Source organism: Temnothorax curvispinosus, unplaced genomic scaffold (assembly GCF_003070985.1).
Source record: "Temnothorax curvispinosus isolate PA1 unplaced genomic scaffold, ASM307098v1 QBEX01006326.1, whole genome shotgun sequence".
Taxonomy (NCBI): Eukaryota; Metazoa; Arthropoda; class Insecta; order Hymenoptera; family Formicidae; genus Temnothorax; species Temnothorax curvispinosus.
The window spans coordinates 707,801-730,115 of record NW_020216106.1 but is presented as its reverse complement, the minus strand read 5'-3'; the positions used below and the strand labels follow the sequence as shown (position 1 = coordinate 730,115).

The 22,315-nt window shown below is 41.5% G+C and overlaps 1 protein-coding gene across 5 annotated transcripts in view; it reads right to left on the bottom strand.

Moving 5' to 3' along the window:
* Positions 1-22,315, bottom strand: part of LOC112455730 (synaptogenesis protein syg-2-like) — a 327,928-nt gene that overhangs the window by 219,030 nt on the left and 86,583 nt on the right. For 4 of the 5 annotated variants that reach the window (XM_025017863.1, XM_025017859.1, XM_025017861.1 and 1 more), the window contains one exon: positions 14,568-14,606. The exons of the other annotated variant lie outside the window; for it this stretch is intronic. In XM_025017863.1, the coding sequence (XP_024873631.1) occupies positions 14,568-14,606 (39 nt within the window). The remainder of the gene's footprint in view (positions 1-14,567; positions 14,607-22,315) is intronic. 5 annotated transcript variants of the gene reach the window in all.

Genomic DNA, 22,315 nt, shown 5'->3' with positions numbered 1-22,315 from the left:
CTCTCTCTCTCTCTCTCTCTCTCTCTCTCTCTCTCTCTCTCTCTCTCCTTCTGTTTTTCCTCGTAACCGCGAACCAGTCAACCGGCTAACTTATCCTACGGCGAATACTCATAGTCCTGATGCTTACTTTTTCCTTGTCTCGCTGATGTCGAAAAGGGTTATGCGGACGAGCGTCACGCTCGTCGAGAAGCGGAGAATAACGGGGCTAATAATAAGCATCTCTAGTGACGATGAGTCTGACAACGAAAAGACGATTAACTTGCAACCACGACTCGAGCGAGGACGCTGAGAAGGACAACGGGCGATTTATTAATACCACTTAGCTCTCGAGCAGACATTTGCGGAATCCCTTTATGGCTCAACTACGAGAAAAGTTTCTCTGTTGATTCATCTTCCCGCGTAAAGAACGCGCAGCGTTATAAGCTGCATCATTTTGCAAATCATTTTTGTTGCTAGGAGATTACACATTTGGGTTAAGTATCATTCTTGACTGATTACATTAAACATTTGTAGATCGCATTTAATGATAATTTGCACTTTGTCGAGTGCATACAATAATGGTAATAGTGCAATAAATGTGCGTTCAATATTTCCAGCATCTAATATCCTGGCGGAATTTTTCATATCGAGAATTTTCGCTTTCTTCATGACCCGCTTGGCCGTTAAAACGGACGAATGAAAGTGGAAGGTATCGTTATGTCGGCCAGCCGACGGCAATAAGGGAACACTCGCTCGTATCGCCCGCCGACCAACGCGGCGACGACGACGGCGTTGCCCCGAAATCAAAGCGATACGAACGAAAATGGACGATAAATTTCATACGGATGTCGTTCGGCGCGACGCGGTGGAGTTGTAAAACGGTGATTTATTTACAATGCGAGCTAATTGATTTACAATCGCGGCTACGCGCGGGCAGTGCCGTTTCCCCGCGGTTTGCCCAATCCCTACTGCAACTGAACGCTGCTCTTCCTCTGTCCCTCCGCGCGCTCGCGTGTATGTGTGTGTGTATGTATGTGTGTTCCATTTTCCTCTTTTTTTTCTCCCGCGTCAATCGGCTATAATTATAACTGAGTACGGTATCGATAGATGAAGAAGAGCGGTATCAACATATCTAAATAGGTAAAAAAAGCACAATTCTTGCAATTGTTTTATATGTATTTATGTTACATGAAATTTCTGACTATATAAACGCGGAATCTGCAGACAGTACTAAAATATGTAATAACGATTAAATTTACCGTTGCGATATTTCCAGATTTCCGTTATGCTAACCTACTTTCTTTCACCTCCTTTGCGATCCTCCTTTTTGCTCTCATCGTAACTTGCCCTTTCTCTCTCTTTTGCGAGATTTCGTGTGCAATCATAAAACTGATATAAGTATATCTCGCGGATCTGACTCGCGTGTTCATCATCATCGTTTGTAAAAACCTGTTTTTATCTGGCACGCGAAATTATAAAAACATAAAGTAATCGCAACGACCACGTTGTGCACCACCGATGTATAATCTCGCGTTTTTACTGACAATTTTACTGACAATGAGTTCTCCGTTTAACTTTAATGATACAGATAGAACTTATACAAATAACAAAAGCAATTGCAAAAACATATAAAATTTGCAGGTATCGACAGAGATGTAAATAGTGCAGCATATATAATATTTTATGAATTAAAGAAATAAATCGCGAATTTATATAACATAACAGGAGGAATATAGAAAAGACGATATGATCCGGAAATTAAATATCTTATCTTAAATAATACTAGAATGAGGTCTCGATTGTAATAGCAAGAATTATATCTGCACCATTACACTCCTTTCTATTCAACATAATTATTAAGTTTACTTTCTTATCAAATAATAGTTGAATCGAATGGTTCAGACAACTGATTATGTCTGTCGCTAAAACCAATATACTATCCCATTATAGGCTAATGAGAACCGGAATATTATAATTTGATACTCCAAATGGAAATGTCAAATGTCGTGTCAATCACCTGTCGGCAAGTGTAAAATTTGCACCATATTTTAAGTTGTTCAATCTTCAAAACGAGGTCTTACCCGAATAAGCTTCAGATATATATAACGCAGTCACGCGATCGATATAACCTCGTTTTACTCGATCTTGTAATTAGCGACATACTCTACGTCGCCGCTGTGCTCTTTGACTCTGACGACGTATAATCTCTTTATGCCGATATACTCGAGTACGATATCAACGTATAATATTTTACGTATTCAAAAAATGTATTATTATAAAAAAATTATTAATTATACAAAAAAAATCATGGCAATATAATCTTCTAAAAAAGTAAATAAAAGAAGTAGATAAATCCGAATTGCATATATTCTAGATTGTAAATGCAGTTCGTGTGAAGTGCGGGAAGCGCTTTTTGTCACGCAACCAGACTTACTAATCGTAAATCGCGATTCCGTCAGTTCTGAGGAGTAAGCCACTATTTGAATACGGAGAGTTCCTGATGACACGTTCTTGACACGTTTTCGGAAATCCTGCGACTTAGATTCTTCCCGCGGGATTCATGCGGTTGCGTGACAACGAAACGTCGCCCTACGTCCAACGCCTTAGTTCTGGTTAACGTGTACACGAGTCCTGTCGCGGACTTGCGGCAATTTACAGCTAGGATCAGTGTCCTTTAACAGACAATCGTACCACGGTCGTCCCTTAATCCTCGTATATCTCGGCAACTTCGCACGCCCATCCCGTTGTCGTTGGTGAACGTAAAATGACGCAGGTTCGATCTAATCAATTAATCACAAAGTAGGTTATTAATAATCTCCATCAAATTTCCAATTTCATGTTTCTGAAAAAAATCACGCAAGCAATATATCTTTTCTTTCGCGAAAAAATTCTATGATAATATAAATCGTAAATTATTTAGCTTTATATCTTTTTCCTTTTTATTTTTTCTATTAAATCAGAGGGAAACATTAAGGTGCACCTGCGTACACTTTTCAGGTGCCCCACTTTACGTTTATATCTTTTAAGTGACCTGAAACGTGGCTCTCACATATATGTAGGTATAAGCCGCACTGTGCGCAATATATGCTTAATGGTGAAGCTTTCTGCCATGATTTTCGCTTACGAAAAGTAATGCAGTTGGAGGATTTTCCAGGAGATGGAAGATTATATGATATATCATCGCGCAGGAGTAAAAAAATGAAACGTTATACGAGTAACGAAATGAACGTTAATACTGTGCAGTTTGTAGAATAAATATAAATTACTAATTATAAGAAAATAATTTTTTACGAAATTATTACTTTTATATTACTTTTCATATCTTGGGTTTTTACCGATTCGATTAATATTAATGACAATCTGATGGAACTTGTAACACTTTGATTTTTTTTTACACTTTATAAGAAATAGAAATATGTGTAATAAAATTATATAATTCTATCGCGATGTCCAGAATTCAGATTTAATGCAATATTCGATCAAAGTACGTTTGAGTGTACGTTTGAACGATCACACAAAAGAGGTAATTAATGGAACCAGCACACTATTAGAACTAGTGACTGACAAGGCCATTGAATGGCCTGGTCAAAAGTGCATCACGAGAGTTCATAATGAACTGCGCGGCAATCTGAGGGATAGATTATTAATATCGATTTTAAAGGGACATCGCTCTATATCTCTGCATTAGACAAAAGCACTAATTAGATCATCCTAGCGCAAGAGGACAGTTTTTCGATCAGAAGCTCTGTCCTTGTGGCTGCGAAGTGAATAATGAACCGCGCACGATTCCACAAAAGTGTGTCGATATTGCATTAGAATAACATAACGCTGTAAAGTTTCATCGCGCACATACCGGCTACACTTATCTCTCTGCTACAGCGGAAACCTTGAGTTATTCCATTCGTAACGACGCCGTGACGGTCGAGTTTTCAATACTTTGTTGCATTCCTTTGCATACATCGCGACCATTTTACCTATGCGCAATGCTTTTACTGCTACTATACCGTAACAAACCCGCGACGTGCAGTCGTTCAAATGTTCCAGAAACTTTAACGATAACGAAGAAAAGACTGAACTCACAAAGACTAAAATATCTCGCTCCTGGCGGAATAATGGAAACGCAGCGCACACTTCATAAAAGTTATTAGTTGCGTATAAGGCTTCCACGTCTACGAAATGTTGAGATGAAGAAAGAGAATGTACAAGGAACATTGCATAATCCTAAGCCGTACGGTTAACAGCTTATTCCAGATTCCTATCCTCCGTCTGTTGATACTCAAATCGAATATACGTAGAAACTTGCTTTAACTAATCTTTGGTTCGCCGCATAATCCGGTGGAAACTTATCGTCAAGTTTCCTCAGCGCTAATTTGATACTAATTAATAGTCTAAAACATCGGCGCACATTACGGCAAAATACGTAAAAATATAACGATCGAACGTCAGTAAATAGCAATCAGAGCTGCAGAGATTTCTGTAGTACCCGGATTCGATCGTAAACCGGAAGAGCTTATTGCGTATTCTCTGGGCAAACTAGATTCGCCGTGTAGGTACAGCTAGACCGTCGTTGTAAATAAAAAAGTCGGAAGGGGATATAACAAGTTTCACAAAACTCCGATAATACCGGTATTACGAGCGTTGTTTATTACTACTTGAGAAAGATACAGCTTGATACATTAATTTCGTTTTAATGTATATGATATAATATATATGACAGAGAGAGAATAAGTATACATAATCACCAGAAATAAGCTTTCTTTAATAAATAATTGCTCTCATTATTCATTAAAAGGAGCAGGAAAGCAAATAAGTAATAAAATCAACAGTGACGTTCGCGCGAATTTCACGTAAAAAAATGTTAAAATTAGATATGTTAGAATGTTGGAATATATTATATTCGTTAAAAAGTAAATTATAACGTAGGAAGAATGACATCTACTTAAATATTCTAAAAATCGTTTTCCAATTTCTCAATATCCGTAAATACATTTGCGGAAAAAATGTAACGAGAATAATACACTAAATATTATAGAAGCATTAATTTTATTATTGTAAATTCTATTTCTATAAATGACATCGAACATTTTGGTGATTGAAATAACTAACAAAGTAGAAACTGGGTTACCTCCCGGCTGCATCGTGTCGGCTAAATCATTGTACGAGAAGACAAACCTTTCCCGTTATCCGATATCTAGAATTCTACATGAGCGCCATAAAATCGCAATAGCAGCTCGCTAAACGGTGCACGAAATCGATCATCGACGCGAATCGTAATAGCAAGGTGACCAGGGCATTATCAATATCAAATCGCGTGACAGATTTATCAAATTATGAATATCGTGTTACTCAGTCGGAAATCACGATCAGTGGAAAAGTTTATCAGTGTCGCATATAAAAAAAATATATAGTTTGGAAGAAAATATAGTTCGTCACAAAACCCAATCACATCAAAGATGAATAAAAAAAATTGTACGAAATAATGGTACAGAAAAATCAATCGAAATAATTCTTATGACAAAATATAATTTTTTTCTATACAACTAAAATAACGTTGATGATATGTAATAGACATTGTTATGTAAATTTTCAAATTATTCTCCTCACGCAGAAGCAATCACAAATTTTAACTTTAAAATTGTAGTTTAAAGAAATGTAAAGAAATTAGTAATGAGACCAAATAGAATAATATTGAAAAACAGAAAATAATTTTTAATATGAAAATTATTTATATGCTGAAGTATTCTTTAATGCTATTTGAATAGCAATTTCACATCAACTTTTATTTTTTTATAAAGAGTAAAGAACAGATCTCAAAAATTCGATTTTTTTCATATTAAGAAGTTTCATACTCATATAAAAATTTCTACACTTTAGAGAGTTTTATAGATATGATTTAAAAGTGATAACGCTTTTTTACGAGAATTTTGAGAACTTTCTTGATTTTCAATCTTTTATAATGATACCTTAATAAATGTACGTAAAGAGAAAACTTTGAAAATCAAGTTACACCAACGGTTTTTTAATTTAATCCGTTACGGAGGAAGAAGCTGGATTTGAAAAAGAGCGCGTAGTCTGGCGTAGCAAGATTCAACGGCTTAAAATCAAAGGTTGGCCACAAAATTCCGTGCCTCGGACCCAAGGAGGAGATCCGAGCTTGAGGTTAAGGGGGTGGACGGACATCCGTCCATCCGCCGGCCGGCCGGCCGGCCGATAGGTCAGCCTTTTAGCCCTTTAGCGAGGCACAATAGCCGGTCATTTGAGTGTTCTTGGGCCAAGTTGAGAGTCGACACGGCCCAAGCTCCGTCTGATTCACCCTCACAGACAGGTAGGAACATCGTTGTCCGCCACTGAGAGCATCTCAGACACTCAGAAAGGGGTGAGAACGCGTTAGCACTCGAGACTCGAGCGCAACCATCGAGAATCCAGCTTCGTCCCTCTCTCTTTCTCTGTCTCTCTTCGTACCCTCCGGCGTCGTATCGGGTCTAGCCGGGTAAGATACCTTTGCTCGTAGGGCCACGAGCTCGTCGCCCTCTTATTTTGCACACCCCTTCAGGCGGGTATGTATCTTGAGCGGCATTGTGATGGAAATTCTCGCCGCGCGCGGCATTCACCCGCCAATCATTCGCCCCGAAGAAAACACTTATCGGGGTACCTGCCACGTCGGGCGGGAGGCGCTTAGACGAGCGGAGGAAGGAGGGAGGGAGACGAGGGGGGAGTCGCGTCGGGTGCGTGGTCCGCCGGAAATCGAACGATAAAGCTTCCGTCCATTGTCCGCGTCGTCGATACGCGCGGATTCGGTAAGTTTGCTTGTTCGAGAGAACTTCAGACGATAACGAGATGCAAATTAAAACCTTTCTCAAGGACCAGCACTATACCTATTAAGCAATCCGATCAGCCATCGAAGTCTTTAGTCGTCCTCTTCAACATTGTCGCGGAGATGCTCACGTTCGTGCAATAAAACTCAGCCTTGTCGAAGTAATAGCGAATATAACGCGAAAAAAATGTTGTTCCATTTAAGTATTGCAGCGAGCGAAGCTGTATCGGACGGCTGTTCAGAGAGCGAAGTAAAATTAAAAGTTAAGCGTATAAAGCTTCAATAAAGCGTTCCGCGACCGTACTGACAGAAGTAAATTGCGCCCGACGAAAATCGGGGCGACTGCTCGCGACCGAGCGAGTATTAATTTATTCGCTTTGAATACGCTTCTCAGATGGCAAGTCGCAATGAAATGAATTTGTCGTTGCGTTTGCAGCCGACCGAACGCGGAAATACGCTATTCTACGTCCGGGAACGATATTTGAGCAATAAAAGCTATTTACGAGATGTCGTTGCGCGAACGACCGTTCTCGGACGTGTTCGACGTTTGTACAAATAGCACGTATGATTAAAATATCAACAGAATCCAGTTTCAGCTTAGCAAGATTGTGCTCGACGACGTCTGCAAGATTCATTCGATTTTAATTCGTAAAGTTTGCTCAGCAGACGAACAGGTCGCGTATGAATTCGATTGTGATTGAATGACTCTCGATTTAATCAATCCCAGAGTGCCAGAGTCATAAGGATGTTCGCCGATCACCTTTTAACGGTGGCTATCGCGTGGCGACGCACGTGAGAGACGGTAAACATGCTGTCTGCCGCGGAAATTATGTCGCTCAATAAGAACGATCGAGCCGAGTGCCTACTTTCGATGCTGAGCGTGACTCCTGAAGGTGCACATAAATCTAGGAAGCGTCCTTCACGCGCCGATTCCTCCGTGTTAAACGCCCGGTGCGGCGGTTCAGACCGGCGCGGCGTGCTTTATGGAGTGCAGGAACATACCGTGTGCCGTGCCCTGGCCGGACGGGTACGGCGGCGGCGACGGGCAACGGACGAACGTGAGGCCCCATATTTCCAGCGGATGTAGAACGATCGTGAGTTGGTATCGCAAATGAAATCACGTACTCGCCCGTTGAGCACGGTAACGTCGTGCTACGTCGAACGATCTCATATGTTTGCGAGGGCGAATACCTACGTATACATACCTATAAGCTACGAAACGCAAAAGCGAATACGAAAACGGAAAAATATAGATTATGACGATTTCGAGCCCGACATCTGTTAAATCGGCAGCCAAGATGGTTTTAAAACGATAACGAGAACTCACACGGAAAGAAGTTTTGCTGAAGTATCAAAATAATTATAGTAGGTCGCTGATGATAATGCTGTAAAAAATTTCGACATTTTAGCAGTCAGCTTGAGTGTTCTACATAATTATTTTGAGACGGTGCAACAAAATTATTTTCAGATCTGTATATATCTAGCTTTTTTAGATACTTCAGCAAAACCGTTTTTTTCGTGCTGGTATATGACAATGTGGTGTTCCAAAATAAATAAACACGAAAACTATCATCTCCAGATAGCTGTTGAATTTTGTTCTCAATTAACTCAAAGATAGATGATGAGGATGAGTGTAAACGTACAGTGATAATCGAGAAGTTGCTGTCACTCTAGATAGATATACCGATAACCGATAATAACGTAAATAGAAGAGGTTAAGAGATATTAAGGTTATCGTGATTTGCGGTTATTCTAGTTTTTCTTCTTTTTTCACGATAAAATTTTCACGTAAAAATGTATATATACTACAACTGGGAAATTAAGCGCGCTGACGTTTCGATATTCAAGAAATGATTTATGAACTTCTCGGATGCGCGCCTGTCGCCGATACTCCAAAAATCACCGGCATGTCCCGTTTGTCCATGCATGTGTGCAGGAGCGACTCGCTCGCAGTTCGCGCACGAGTGCAACGGAAAGAGCGAGACAACGTACGTGCGCGCGCGACAATGAAGCGACGTCCGTTTGCCGGTACAGCGGCCGGGTTTCACCTGCGCTCTCGGACTAAAATCAATTGTAATCAACACCGATGTATAAATCAAATCGTCCGTAGGGTAGGCAGCGAACGGAGAATAGGTACGGTAGGAACCGGGCAGAGCAGCGCGCTTCCCTTTGGATGATTTGTCGATGGCACGCTTTACGCGAACCGCTCCGCCAGGGAAACGCTCTCATACGCGGAGTCCCTCCGCATCCCCTTCGCGTAACGCGGAAGGAAAAAAGGGGAGCGAACCGCTAAGAAAAGTTTTGCCATATCGACAGAAGTTTCGCGTCGCTTATTAAGGAAATAATACCTATAACAGACAGGACGCGCACCCCATCAGGGATATTTTTTCCCTCCGATGAAAGAATTATTGTGCAGTTTTATTGGCCGTGCAACCCGATAATCATTACAATTTCTCCGTAAATATAGATATGTGTTCAATGTATTAGTGTTTGAATGGTAGCTTAAATTGAAAACAATTTTTTAATATATTTTTCTGTTATTATCTTTTAATTCAAGAAAACAAAATCAAAAATATCTCGTACCTATATCGTTTTTGTTTCCATTTGGTATTTTTTCGATCCAAAGCCATATTAATGTGACCCGAATAAAGAAATATTTTCGGCATTAGTTTGGACAAACATATAGACACTATCATTTTATTTTTTATCGATTCGTCGATTATCGATTAGCAATTACGTGTTTTAAATTTATCTCCGTAGAAATTTAAAGAAGCAAACATTCGACATTCTATGTAAAATTGATGAAAATTAAATAATCGATTCTCTTTGAGAATAACGCCATTCTCAAGAATAATGACGTTTTTTCCATCAAATTTTCTATTTTTTGTTCAGAAAAAAATATAATTTTTAAATAGATATATGCTAATATAATAGAAATAACTTGTTCACAACTGCAGTTTTACACTTGAAAATTAGCTTAATACAATAGCGCATTACTCCATTAGCTATATAACGTTACATATTTTGTGTCCATCGTTGAAATTTTGTATAACTTGAAAACTTATATAGCACCGTATTATGAGTGTTTATTGTGTCTCGTTACACGACATTGTGCACTTTACAACATTTACTCCACTAAAAGAAACATATTTTCCCGCAGGTATTGTTGTATTATAAAGTCACTGGGAAGCAGTCCGGCGCAAATCCAATTTAATATCTTCATGCGCGTTATTCGTCCGTAAATTAAACTCGCTTATCGCGATGGACTCCGCATTGTACATGGGATAACGCACAGCCGAGAGATTATTCAAACTCGGCACGACGATGATCGGAGTTGACAGAATCTCCGAGAGTGAATTTCGCCCGCCGGAACAATGCGGCCGTGTTGTCTGCCGATGTTCCTGCCTCGCTCTTAACGTCGTCGTCGGAGCAGGCAGCAGCTCGAGCAGCCGCTCCCGTCGGGCGCACACGTGTCGCAGTCGCGTGTGTGCGCGATGCGTGCCGCTGCACCTGTCCGAGCCTGAGTGCCGCCGTCTCGTAACTCGGTAATGCAGTTTTCATCGAGCAAGTTACTGCGCGATGTACGACGTACACGAGAAGCCGTACGCGGAAGCCGGAGTTTCCGTGGAAGATGTCAGATCCGTACGACGAACCTGTAGCTTCTCAAACCCCGATATTCCGACCAACGGCAAGCGAACCGAACGAAGCTTATTCGGACACAGGTGTCGGCGCTTCGACGTCACTCTCGCCTTGAGAACGCATAAATCTGTACTATTTCCTGCTCTTTTCTCGTTTCGTCCCTCGTTTACCTTCCCGGTGGCGCCTATCTTACGTCTCACGACGAACGACGAGAGGGAAGACGTTCGTTTCATTAATAAATCGTCGATAAATTACTTTACCGCTATTTCGTTTACTGCGAAGAGTTACGTTTTTTTTCTCCCTCAGATGAAGACGGTCCAATTATCCTCACCTCTGAACCATCGATAGTATCCACGTGCTATGTTCAATAAATTATTGTCTTCCTGAGAGAAACGAAAATTTCTCACGGAGTTTCTTATACATCAATAAAATAATGATGTTCGATAAGTTCATACACTTTGATATAGTGCATTAACGATGATGTATACCGAGTTTACAAAATCATCTGATATCCTTTCAGAGACAGAATCACTAGCAAAATCAATCTTTCCTCAGTAAAAACATTAAGAGAGATTCATTATTTATTGTAATATTTTAATTTTTTACATTATATATCTCCGTGATTAAACCTCAAATTAAAATTCTGCTAAAATAAATCCTACTTAAAATTCCACCGTAAAATATAATTTTGTTATTTAGCTTTTTGAAATTTTTTTCCTAAAAGTTCTCTTTTCAATCGTTTATGTCGAAATTGATGGTATTGAATAATTAACGCTTCAATATTTTCACTAACAAAGTCCAAATTGACAAAAGAACTCGTCATTAAAAGCATATTGGAACATTTTATATCTCTATTCTAAACAATTTTTTTATACTTTGGCTATATTTGCTATTTCGCTAGTTTCAAATATTTTTATAACTAAAAAATTTTTTGATATTTGAAAAAAAGATTCACACACAATTAATATCATCAATTTAATATTACTGTGATTAGTTATAAAAATGTATTATAAAACTACAAAAATCGTATATTCCTATAATATACCTTGATGCTACAAAATAATGGATAACCACATCATAATCTACTATTACAAAAGAGTCTAATTATAATTTGCACTTCGATTAGGTCACACATGCGATTTAATTAATGAATAAATTAATAGAAAAGCGACCGTAGGTAATTTGCCAAAATTAACCGAAAAGTATATGAACACACACAGTTGAACGAATTATAACATGATTACATCGCGCAGTACAATAAAATATAATTATTCACGAGCTACTTCTAATTTCACGTATGATAGTAATATTCCGCATTAATTACTGTCAATTTCCTGTCCAATTCCGAAACGTATCTATGCAGGAATGTCACTGCGGTCCTGACAATTAAATCTATTCGTTTAATTATAAAAAACCACTGTCATTATTGCAGCGCGGTGAAAAGTTTCGCGCTTACATTTATTGCAGTGGCAGTCTAATCCACGCATTCATATCCGTCTCATAGTTGTAGTATCATCAGGCTCCCGCGGAGCGTATTTTAAGTATCAGAATAATCCGCCTCCTCGATGTCTGCCATCCTTCCTCTCAACCCCTTATCTCCGCCCTTCCATCTTTGCGGTCGTACGTCTTACCTCGTAAAACCGAGGCGGCTTATAAGCGTAAGCGGAAGGTAATCCAAGGCGGCCACCCATAATTTAATGACGTTTAATATGCAGCCGCTATGCGACGGACTATTATTCTGATCTTTGCGCCGCGCCCCGGTGCAGTTATCTCAGGACCCCGAATAAGGTCGCGGCATTATTATGGCGGCGAGACGGATCCATCTGCTTTCTCGCACAGTTATTACAAATTTTAAATCGCTGCAAAAGTTGTTCAGCAACGATGAAACATTTGTTCGGATAACGGCGAACTAATGAAATACCCCGGCGAAGTTACAAAAATTCCATCACAATTTTTATTGCGTTATATTTTACTCAATATGCAATGCGAAATAAAATTTATCGCGCAAATTAGCAGACTCCAAATTCGAATCAAAATTCATGCGAAACTAGACTCAATTATTTGACGTGCCGCATATGTTATATCTTCTCACATAACGAATTCCAATATTTTGTTAACTAGAATAACAATTCGACGTTAACGAGTAACGTATCTGTGGATTGACGCAGTAAAAACCTGTCAGAAACCTGTGAAAATTGCATATTCAGTCAATCTCCTGTCTCTTCTGTCTCTCTTTCTCTCTCTCCTCGAACAGGAGAGATCGCAATGCCAATTTGAATCTTTTCCAAACAGATAAAGCATTTCGCGCCTTTCACGCGCGATAAAATTCTGTATTCGAGGTTGCATCATGAAAACGCTTCGTATGTACAGTGTACGTCGGCGTACATCCCTCGCCATCGATGGCACCATCGACGGCGCCATCGACGGATGTCGTAGATCCCGCTCTCAACTTTCGAAACGACATGAGACGAGACTCGATACTCGAGACGTCAATCCGGCAAAAACCACGTCGTTGTCGAGATCCGCTTCGCGACGTAACTTTTTACCGGTCGTCTCGAAAGTGGCTCTAAGATTGCGGTATCGGTTTAGTGCGTCTGGACCACTAATCCGTTTGGTCGTTTCATGCCACAAGTAGAGAGATATCAATTGGTCGCGATTCGTCTATTATAAGACGATTATTACTAGACAAATTGCGCGATCGTTGTAAGAAAGTGGAAATTGTGTCTAGTACCAGAGACATAAATTTGCAGTGCAATAACAATTTACAATGCGCCGCTACTGTTGTAATAATTTGTAAAATGTCGGATGAAAAATATTCTACCATGTCACGAGATAATGGCAACAAACATTATCATTTGTTGCAGTCATCGAGTTGCGGACAACTCATAACAGCGTGCCATTTTATCGACACAATTATCCGTAATCATCGTGAAAGTAATATTTTCGTAAAGGAAACAAGAAGAATATATCGGACGCAGGTCGCCACGCTTCGTTATTCGTTAACGAAGCGTAACGTACATTGAAATAAAACTTGTCTACTTTATTGTGATCGCGTATCTTACCGCAAACAGACAGCAATGCAGACGGCCGTCCCTCCCTCCTCACCGAGCTTCATCTTAGTTCATTCGACACCTGATGAATAAAATATTAGTTCTCATGCATTATGATAAAAATGTTTAGGTGGCGAGCTCGTTAGTCACGTTTCTCGAGTATCTCAGTCCAAACATCGGTGTGATAGTAATGGTTCGATCAATGGAATGGTCTCAAAGCAGCATACGGACAGGTGTATTCGTCTCTCTGGTATTGTGCAGTAGTTTTTCGAGAAAAAACATTAAGACTAAATATCCAATCGGCTATCTAATGTTCATCATTACAGCTAAATATTGAGTATCAATAAATCAGAACGATCAAACATGACGGGATTGCGGGTCATCCCTACGTAACGACACGAACACGTACATACACAAAAAGAGGGGGGGGAGACGCGCGCATTGACAAGGCACGCACAGATAAGGACATATCTTAATCATCACATATCTAAACATCGATCAACTAAAGCTAGAGATACGGACCTTCGACAAACGTAAAAAAGTAATTAAAAAAAAAAGAAACAAACAAAGAGAGAGAAAGAGAGAACAAGTCAATCGGTGTCAATCGAGTCGGAGTGGTGGTGAAGTCACACACTGCTTGATATACGAAAATCAATCGGTATATAATCGAATATACACATACCCATATATATGCGTATACATACATCTTGATACGTGTGAGTCTAAGTACACATATGCAAGGATCGAGTCTGCACGTACGTATGTATAGATATATATGCTACGGTTAGTAACGTTCAAAGGTGGTGATTGGTGTTAGCATGGTCGAGCGACGATCGAGGCATCAAGAGAATAAAGGGAAAGGTAGATAGTGAAAGACAGAGATATAGATAGATATATATAATATATATAAAGAGATAGTAGTAGTAGTAGTAGTAGTAAGAATACAGGGGAAAGACAGACGAGTATTATGTATGTAAAAGCGAAGTCTATACGCGTGAAGAAGAAAGAAAAAGGAGAGGACTAGGGCTTTTAGAGAAAAAAATCTACTGACTAATCCTAATTGCAAACCAAACAAACGAACCAACCTCCTCGGTAAGGCCTAGCCGAAAATGTTCGCGGGACCCCTGTAACAAAAACATATATAAATCATAAGAAATCATAGAAGAAACAAAAAGAAACAACTACTTGACTGTAATGAGTGACAGACGTTATGTTACAGTATCACATGAGAGCGAAAGATGAGGAGAATCAACTATCGGGGTGTCAAACGCGCGTCGATGCTTGATAGCGGTACGAATCGCATTGACTCGCGATCAGTCTCCCTTCGTCACATCGAGCATCAAGTATGTTCGTTGCGATAGCCAATCGACGACGTATTTCTTCATTCCGTATCATAAATTTTACTTTGTAACTTTTATCCAGAGAGAAGAACAAATTATCGCAGATAGCAAATTTTTAACATTCGCGAGTACGACCGAGCGGATTCCAAACGTTTTCATCCGCAACAATATTAGGCGGACGATAACGTCACATATTTGCTTGTATAACTGCGAGCGTTTGTACGGAGAGAGAACGTTTGTGCCCGATCGCGAATCCGAAAACAAAACTGCTCCCGTTTGACACCCCTGCAGACGCGCAGTCTGCTATATACTTTTTTTTTTCACGGCCACTATCGGTGGTGGAGGGTGCGATCGGGGGGGATGTATTGTGGTGGCTGTTGAGCGCGAAATAAAGTTTGCACCGCAAACCCGCTTTTCGCCCGCGATTAGCCGCTATCGAAAGCACGGTCGACTGACGAATAGCCGGCTACGCTTTCGCTACAACCGCACGGTTTTAAACCAGCTCAAATCGAACGCGCGATCGTGCGATCTTATTCAACGCGGCGAAATTGGCACGAAATGAATGCGAATTGTTGCATCGCGGAGGGAGGAGGGGGAAGGGGCGACGTGTCATTACACAGGGCGCGTGTGTACACGCGCCCACCGCGACAAATATATATATATATATATTGTACAATACATAAGTATCTTTCAATCCCGTAAATTTAGTTCGACGAAATATACGGACGTCCGACGCGGGCGCGCAAATAAATTTCTGGCAAATTGATATGAAAATGCGGGGATAACACGTCGTATTTAACTTCTCGCATCGAGATGAAAACGAAATGAGGGGAGTATAATTATTTTAGCGTTAAATCCGATTGTCGGGAGAGAAGCCAGAGCGTACCGGATATTGAGAATGCGGCGAGATATACAGCGTGTTTGTTTCTATCTACATATTTTTACGGATGTTAAACCGATGATCCCTTTCTGTTTCGCGTCGAACGATGTTTCGCGGGTACGCTCGTCGTTCCAATTATTTTCTGATGCGTTAAAAAAAAATGCAGTAAACATGTGATATACTGCTCTTTGTACGCCGGCGTTTACATACGGTTGCGGAGCCGACTCGGTACGCGTGCACGAATGCGAAATATTGCATAATAAATCCTGTCCTTTATTTCCGAACGTACGTACATCCGCAGGTTTTATTTTTCCTACCGGCGCGCGTAAAGCGATCATCACCCGCTCTCTATCAAAGATGAATGCGCCGACGGTTACGTCGCGTGTGAAAATAACGGAAGTGATAGAGATATACGGTATTTCGCACGGGGTATCTCTCCCACAGCGTCAACGATTTTCGCAAAAGTCGTAACGTGTCGCTACGCGAAACGGAAATAAGTATCGTTATGATATTTTTTTCCTCCGCGCAATCTACGTCGTAACCGTACCGGTAATACAGCGAGTTTCTAATTTACAGGCGACCGCGATAAGAGACCTGATAACAACGGGGGTGGGAGAGAGAGAGTGCCTTTTACCCTTTCTGTATTATTCGCATTCATTACATTGCAGAACGCGTTCGCCGGAAGATTAAGTTTCTCCATCCGTTCGCTGCTGCTACGCTTTGTTCCACTCGGCATTACGGTAGTTCATACAGAGAAGCGTATTACTATCGCTACGGTGGCGCTACGTGGTAACTTATACGTGGGAGAAAGTCGATGGATAATGGCCCCATTGTAAGTGGTACACCGAGATAACGGCAAAGCGGATGGAAACCTTTTTGTCGAAAAATTGTACCTTGCGGACGTTACGAGGATGAACGATTCTCGATAAGCTCGCGATTATTCTGAAATTGTTTCTTAATAGCGACATGAAAGATTCACGAAATAGAAATAAAATGTCGGACGAAAGTCGGATGAGCGTTTGTAATATTAGAAATTAGATTATATATCGAACACGCTTTCGAGGGGAAGAAAGAACTCCGGGCTACTTTTGCGGTAAGGAAAATGGCGGATCGTTGAAACTTGTTTAAACGAAAGCAACGCTGCCGAAATGACTCGGCTACACGGCGTCGGTTACGCGACGTGATAAATAGGAAAAAATTGCTAAGTGCGATCTCTCACGGGAATACGATATATCTCGCGGGAAATAAATCAGACTCAAGATTTCAGACGCCGGCGATAAATACGTGCGCACAGCTGGTTACAACCCTGTGCGACGATCGATACTTATTACGCTCCCCGTAATACGACTTCACTGAATGTTATGAGAACAGCTGTGCGTGGGCAACATCTTAAACTCGAGGTCTTACCTGTTGTTTAAAGACACGAGTCTCCCCCAACGTTCCCGTTACACGTCGAATCTCTAGTCGGTGTGTATCTCTTGACGCGAAATTAAAATGGGACATTGGTAGTAGTATTCGACAAGAATAAAAGAAGCAGGAGGAGTGTCCAGCGGAAAAGCAAACGCCAATCTCATTTTTAAGTGGCGCAACGAGATACGCCAGTCAAAGCGTTAATCGAGAATCCTGCCGGGACAGCTGGCAGTGACCTGGTGGTGGCCAAAGTGGAAAGAGCCAGTTAAAGGACGTCCTTGCCGCGACAACATAATCTCGGGAATCCAACGGGAGTAAAGTGTGGTGACGATGGGGTAAGATGGGCGGAAGTTGGTGTTAACGGAGGTGTGCAGCGAAGGTTGCAGAGGGTTCCAAATGTGCGGCGCTCTCGTGTCCGCGCTGTGTGTTATACATATGTAGTTACGAAGTATACGTGAGAGACATAGGCGTGACCGGCCCGAAAGTCTCATAACACTTGGAAACAGGTGGCGTACTCTCGTACTCTCGTCTTATTGCCTCGACTAGTTTGCGCCAGAGGCAGAGAGAAAGAGAAAGAGAGAGAGAGAGAGAGAGAGAGAATGAGAGTGAGAGATAGATAGATACATAGAGAAAGAGGGAGAGAAATGGGAAGAAATAAACCAAATGAGGAAGAAAGAGAGAGACAAAGAGAGCGGGAGACAGTAGTCAATGTTCGTAAAAGTAAAGAAATAAAAGGCGAGAATGCGAGAGACGGAAAAGGCGCGCGACGAGCTGCTGGCATAACGGACAAACGAGGAAGGAAAAATTAATTCGATGTTAATCGAGAACTACGCAGCAAACGAAAGACGGGATGCACACAAGAGACATTTGACTTTGATCACTCCGGACGTCTCCCTCTCTTTCTCTGTCGTTCCTAAGCTGTAAGCTCGAATGTAAATCCCGCTGTAGGAAAAGATGTTACTACTGGAAGCTTTTAATTAGTAAAACATACCTAACAATCGATATCTGATTACCTGTGTAGCTTTGTAAGTAATACAGGAATGTAATTTAAGGAAGTAATGTAAGGAAGTAATTTAAAATTTTGAAATGTTTACATTTATACGTTCCATACATGCTGTCGTGTTTGCGACAAACGTAACGTTGTGTGGAGTTTCGTCACGAGAGTTTTTCATGTTTGAGTGTTAATTACGTAAAAAAATGCCAGGCAAGTATTTTGTAGAACAAGTATTCGTTTGCATCGCTGGTGTAAAAAAAATAAAGGTATAGAAGAATATGCAATGTTTACCGTGGAACTTTGTTTATCTATATGATCATCGCTCGCTACTTGGCAGCCTTTTGGTAAGGTTTTTTTGCCAAGAAATCGAAAGATAACGAAATTAAATCGATAAACCGATACATATAAATGTAAAGTGTCGTTGCATTGTTATGACGAACACATGCCGGCACTAATACGTCTTTGATCACTTATTGTTAGATTTAGTAGAACAACACCTATGTACGATCAGCCGTCGAATCAGGCATCTATAGTAAAGCGCCTTTTCGCGCACAAATCAGTTTCAGTTGCGACACCGTGCGTTTGTGATAGCTTCGCTATCTGAAAGTTCTCATTTATTATACCTATACTTTCAAACGGAATTTTTCATAAACGCACCGATGCCAGGGTGACTGAAAACTAATTCGCGTGCGAAAAGTATGTCTGCGACTGCGAATAACTGTGCCCTATTCGACAAAGCGACCTCGCAGCTTGTCACTTTACGCGTTGCATTTCGCCTTCATTTTCGTGTTTTGTTTGTAACGAAATAGAGTCATAAAGGCCAAATGTAAAACGCAACGCGACAGACTGTAAAATCATTCGTGAAATGCCAGGTTGATCTAGGTGAGAAAAAAAAAACAAAATGATAACAATAATTATTTTGTCACTTGCTGCGAAAACTGTACCAAAGACATATCACAACGGTATGATTGAAAAATGCAAAAGAATAAATATATCGATCCCGTATTTCTATATATATACGTAACACGCGTCGTCAAATAAAATTAACAATACCATATATATATCTCTCTCGTGGTCCGCAAACACAAGTACATCCAAGGAGGTCATGCCACGAATGAACGAAACGCGAGGCAGGCAATAATCATTCCGATTTTCAGGGGATTTCAGGCCAAATAAAAGCAGTAGGGTACAACGGCACAGCATGCGAGAATTATAGCGAGACATGATGAACGAGGACGACGTGATGCGTCAAAAGTAAGTCGTCTCTTGCGCGCGTTCCTTTGTGCGAACTACTGATATACACATAAGCATGCAGGTTGCACCATCTGGCACTGCATGCAAACGCATTTACGAAAGTACATATGCTCTACCGGTCGGAAGGAAGCGTCGCGCAGCGAGTGCTATGAGACGTTGGACCGTTGGCTGTCCCGCCTCGAGTGTGTCACACCTGCTACTACTTGAACACCGCCGACGTCGCAGGACAATTCTTTCGCCAGCGCGCGTCGAAAGCGCGCGCTGAGTACGAGATTTCTTCGCGCCTCGCCGCGGCCGTTCCCCCGGCCCCCGGCCCCCGGCACACTCGTCGTCCAGCCATCCGCAGACACCCTGGATGATTCGATTAAAAGCGACCGCGACGGTGATAATTCGATCACTGTTATTCACCGAAAATATTTCGCTCCTCCGGGCGGGGATCGATCGACGTGTCGATACCACAACAACGATGTTGTCGGCTCTCACGCCGGCAAGTTCGATAATTTCCAACCTTTTGCCCCGGCTCGCACTTGGGAGCAACTTTGATTAATGATACTGCCGCGGCAAACTCACTTCGCGTCACTTTTCTCGTGCGTTACTTCCTATCCACCGTACACTATACGTCGTTATTAGGAAGCCGCATTATCGAGGCGCGAATAACGTGCCCGTATACCGAATAAAGGCACAGAGATGCGTTTAGTGAAAATACGGATTTCGCTATCGATCATTTTGTTTTGATAAGCATCCAATATAATAATAATATATCCATTTTATTGTTATATTTATATATCCATTTTATTTGATAAACATCTCTCGATGGTGTATACCTCGCGTATATTCGATTTATGTGAGACGGAAAGAGATCAGATGTATCAAGGAGAAAATGTACGGACACAGCAAAACGTATAGCGATTGAACACCGACCGCGCGCATTAAATTTCTTTCCGCGAAATAATTGTGTAAACCAATTTCACGCAAGACCACGCAATCAATCAGCGAACGGCTCCGCAAACACAACTTAATTAATTACCTTTCACTTTGCCGTTGTATCAATAGCTCCCACAGATTTGTTCCGCAACAGAAATCAATGATTATGCACGATATATTAAGAGAAATTTCATTAGTACGCTCGCCAAATTACGGCCGCCGATAAAGGTAAAACTTTCATTACAGGCACGTAGTAATTAATCTATTAATTAGTTAACCTTGACTCGCGTGTGTGCGTGCACGTACGCGAGCGCGAGCGCGTGCGCGCGCGGGGGGTGTGTTTGCAAGCGCATAAAATTCGCCGGTCATTAACGTATGCAAGTTTGCACGCCGCCGTTATGAAAATGCACGGTTTCCTCGCACATTTTTCACACGAGATGCTCCGATAAGTTATGTGAAAAATGGCAGGCGGCCACACACACAAAAATAGAAGTAAGAATCGCGTTGGACGCGCCCTTGACGACATGGTCGTCACGCGATGTCTTTGCTCGTCGACCGTGCAAAATGAGTTTAGACGTTCTAAAGGGCGTCGACCGCGACGCGTAATTTTCATATATCCGTCGTTTTCCCACAACACCCATCCGTCCAGGCGTTTTCGTGATCGCGGCGCGATCGAACGTATCCGACGGCGATCTACCACGAGGCATTCGCGGGTCTCCGCTGTTGGCGCATCGCCAGCTACAACAATAATCGGCGGAAGGGGGCGTAGAGTTAATTTCACGTTTGGCTAAGTACTTTCCTGAATTTTTCCTCAAACACTCGGGGCTCACGCTCGCGTTAGCCCGTGAGGGGGTGCGTACGTATATATAAAGTACGTCGAACATAATCCTGCAGACGAGTGAACTTCGCGGCCGCCACGATGAGCCACGGATAGCTGCCCTTCGTTTTCAGGAAGGTTAAACCGCCGAGAGGTTTGCGTTCCTCTTTATCCTTCTTTACCCCGTCACGCCCCCGAGTTCCGCGCCACTTGAACTCGACCGTTTCTAATCCCAACTCGTATCTACGGCTATCATTTTATCTCGATTCAGTTTATTCCACTCGCGCGCTGCCAAATGGCAAAGTTTTTCGATTTAAGTGGAGTACACCGATATATATGCCCCGAGCATGCGGATGGAACGCGAGGATGAGATGTGGCGAGAAAGCCGGAAATGGAAAACGGCACTAGCTGTTCTGTCATAAGGGATTCTTGTCCCGGAGAACCCCATCCCGAATGTCCTTTCAGTCATAAATATTAAAAACGAGGAGAAGGAATGGCGACTGCTCTGTAATGACGGGACAATAATTATTTTACGTGTCTGCAATAAGGCGAACGAAATGTTTGTTTGGTTAATAATTAATTCGTCATGTTATGCCAGTCCGGCGTGCGTTTCATCGCGTACGTCGCGGGTTTATTTTATGTGTTATATTCGTTATGATGCGTGCATGTAAAATGCATACAATGACCGGCGCGAATGGTAATCTGAAATTCGTCAACCATATCCGCATAAATACATCTGCAATTGAAACTCTTTATTCAACGGATTCGAATGACTTCGAATATATCATTTAACGTTTATAAACGAGCCTCGTTTCATTTGTAATACGATATCGCGAACTAAAAACGAGCGTTTCACTCTCACGTCACGGTTATCCGAAATCACTGTTCTCTCGTAACGAGCACATTAGCACAGAATTACCATTGTCGAAATTATTGCGCTGATTGTAAATGGACAAATTTCATAAATATCGATTATATAACGGCAAACCGCCACCATCTCGACGTCTAATCGATCAACCCGCCTGCGCCTGTAGACGAGAGAAACGACCGAACGAATCTTTCTTTTCGAGACTTTACTTTGAAGGCTGTACTTGAAGAACTTTGAGAGAGAGAGAACTTTAAGAGCAATTTATTTTTATACTCTTTAACAAACTGACAAAGACTGTGTTGCGGGTATGTCGATCGGATTTAACGCTAAACCTACTGTAAGATTC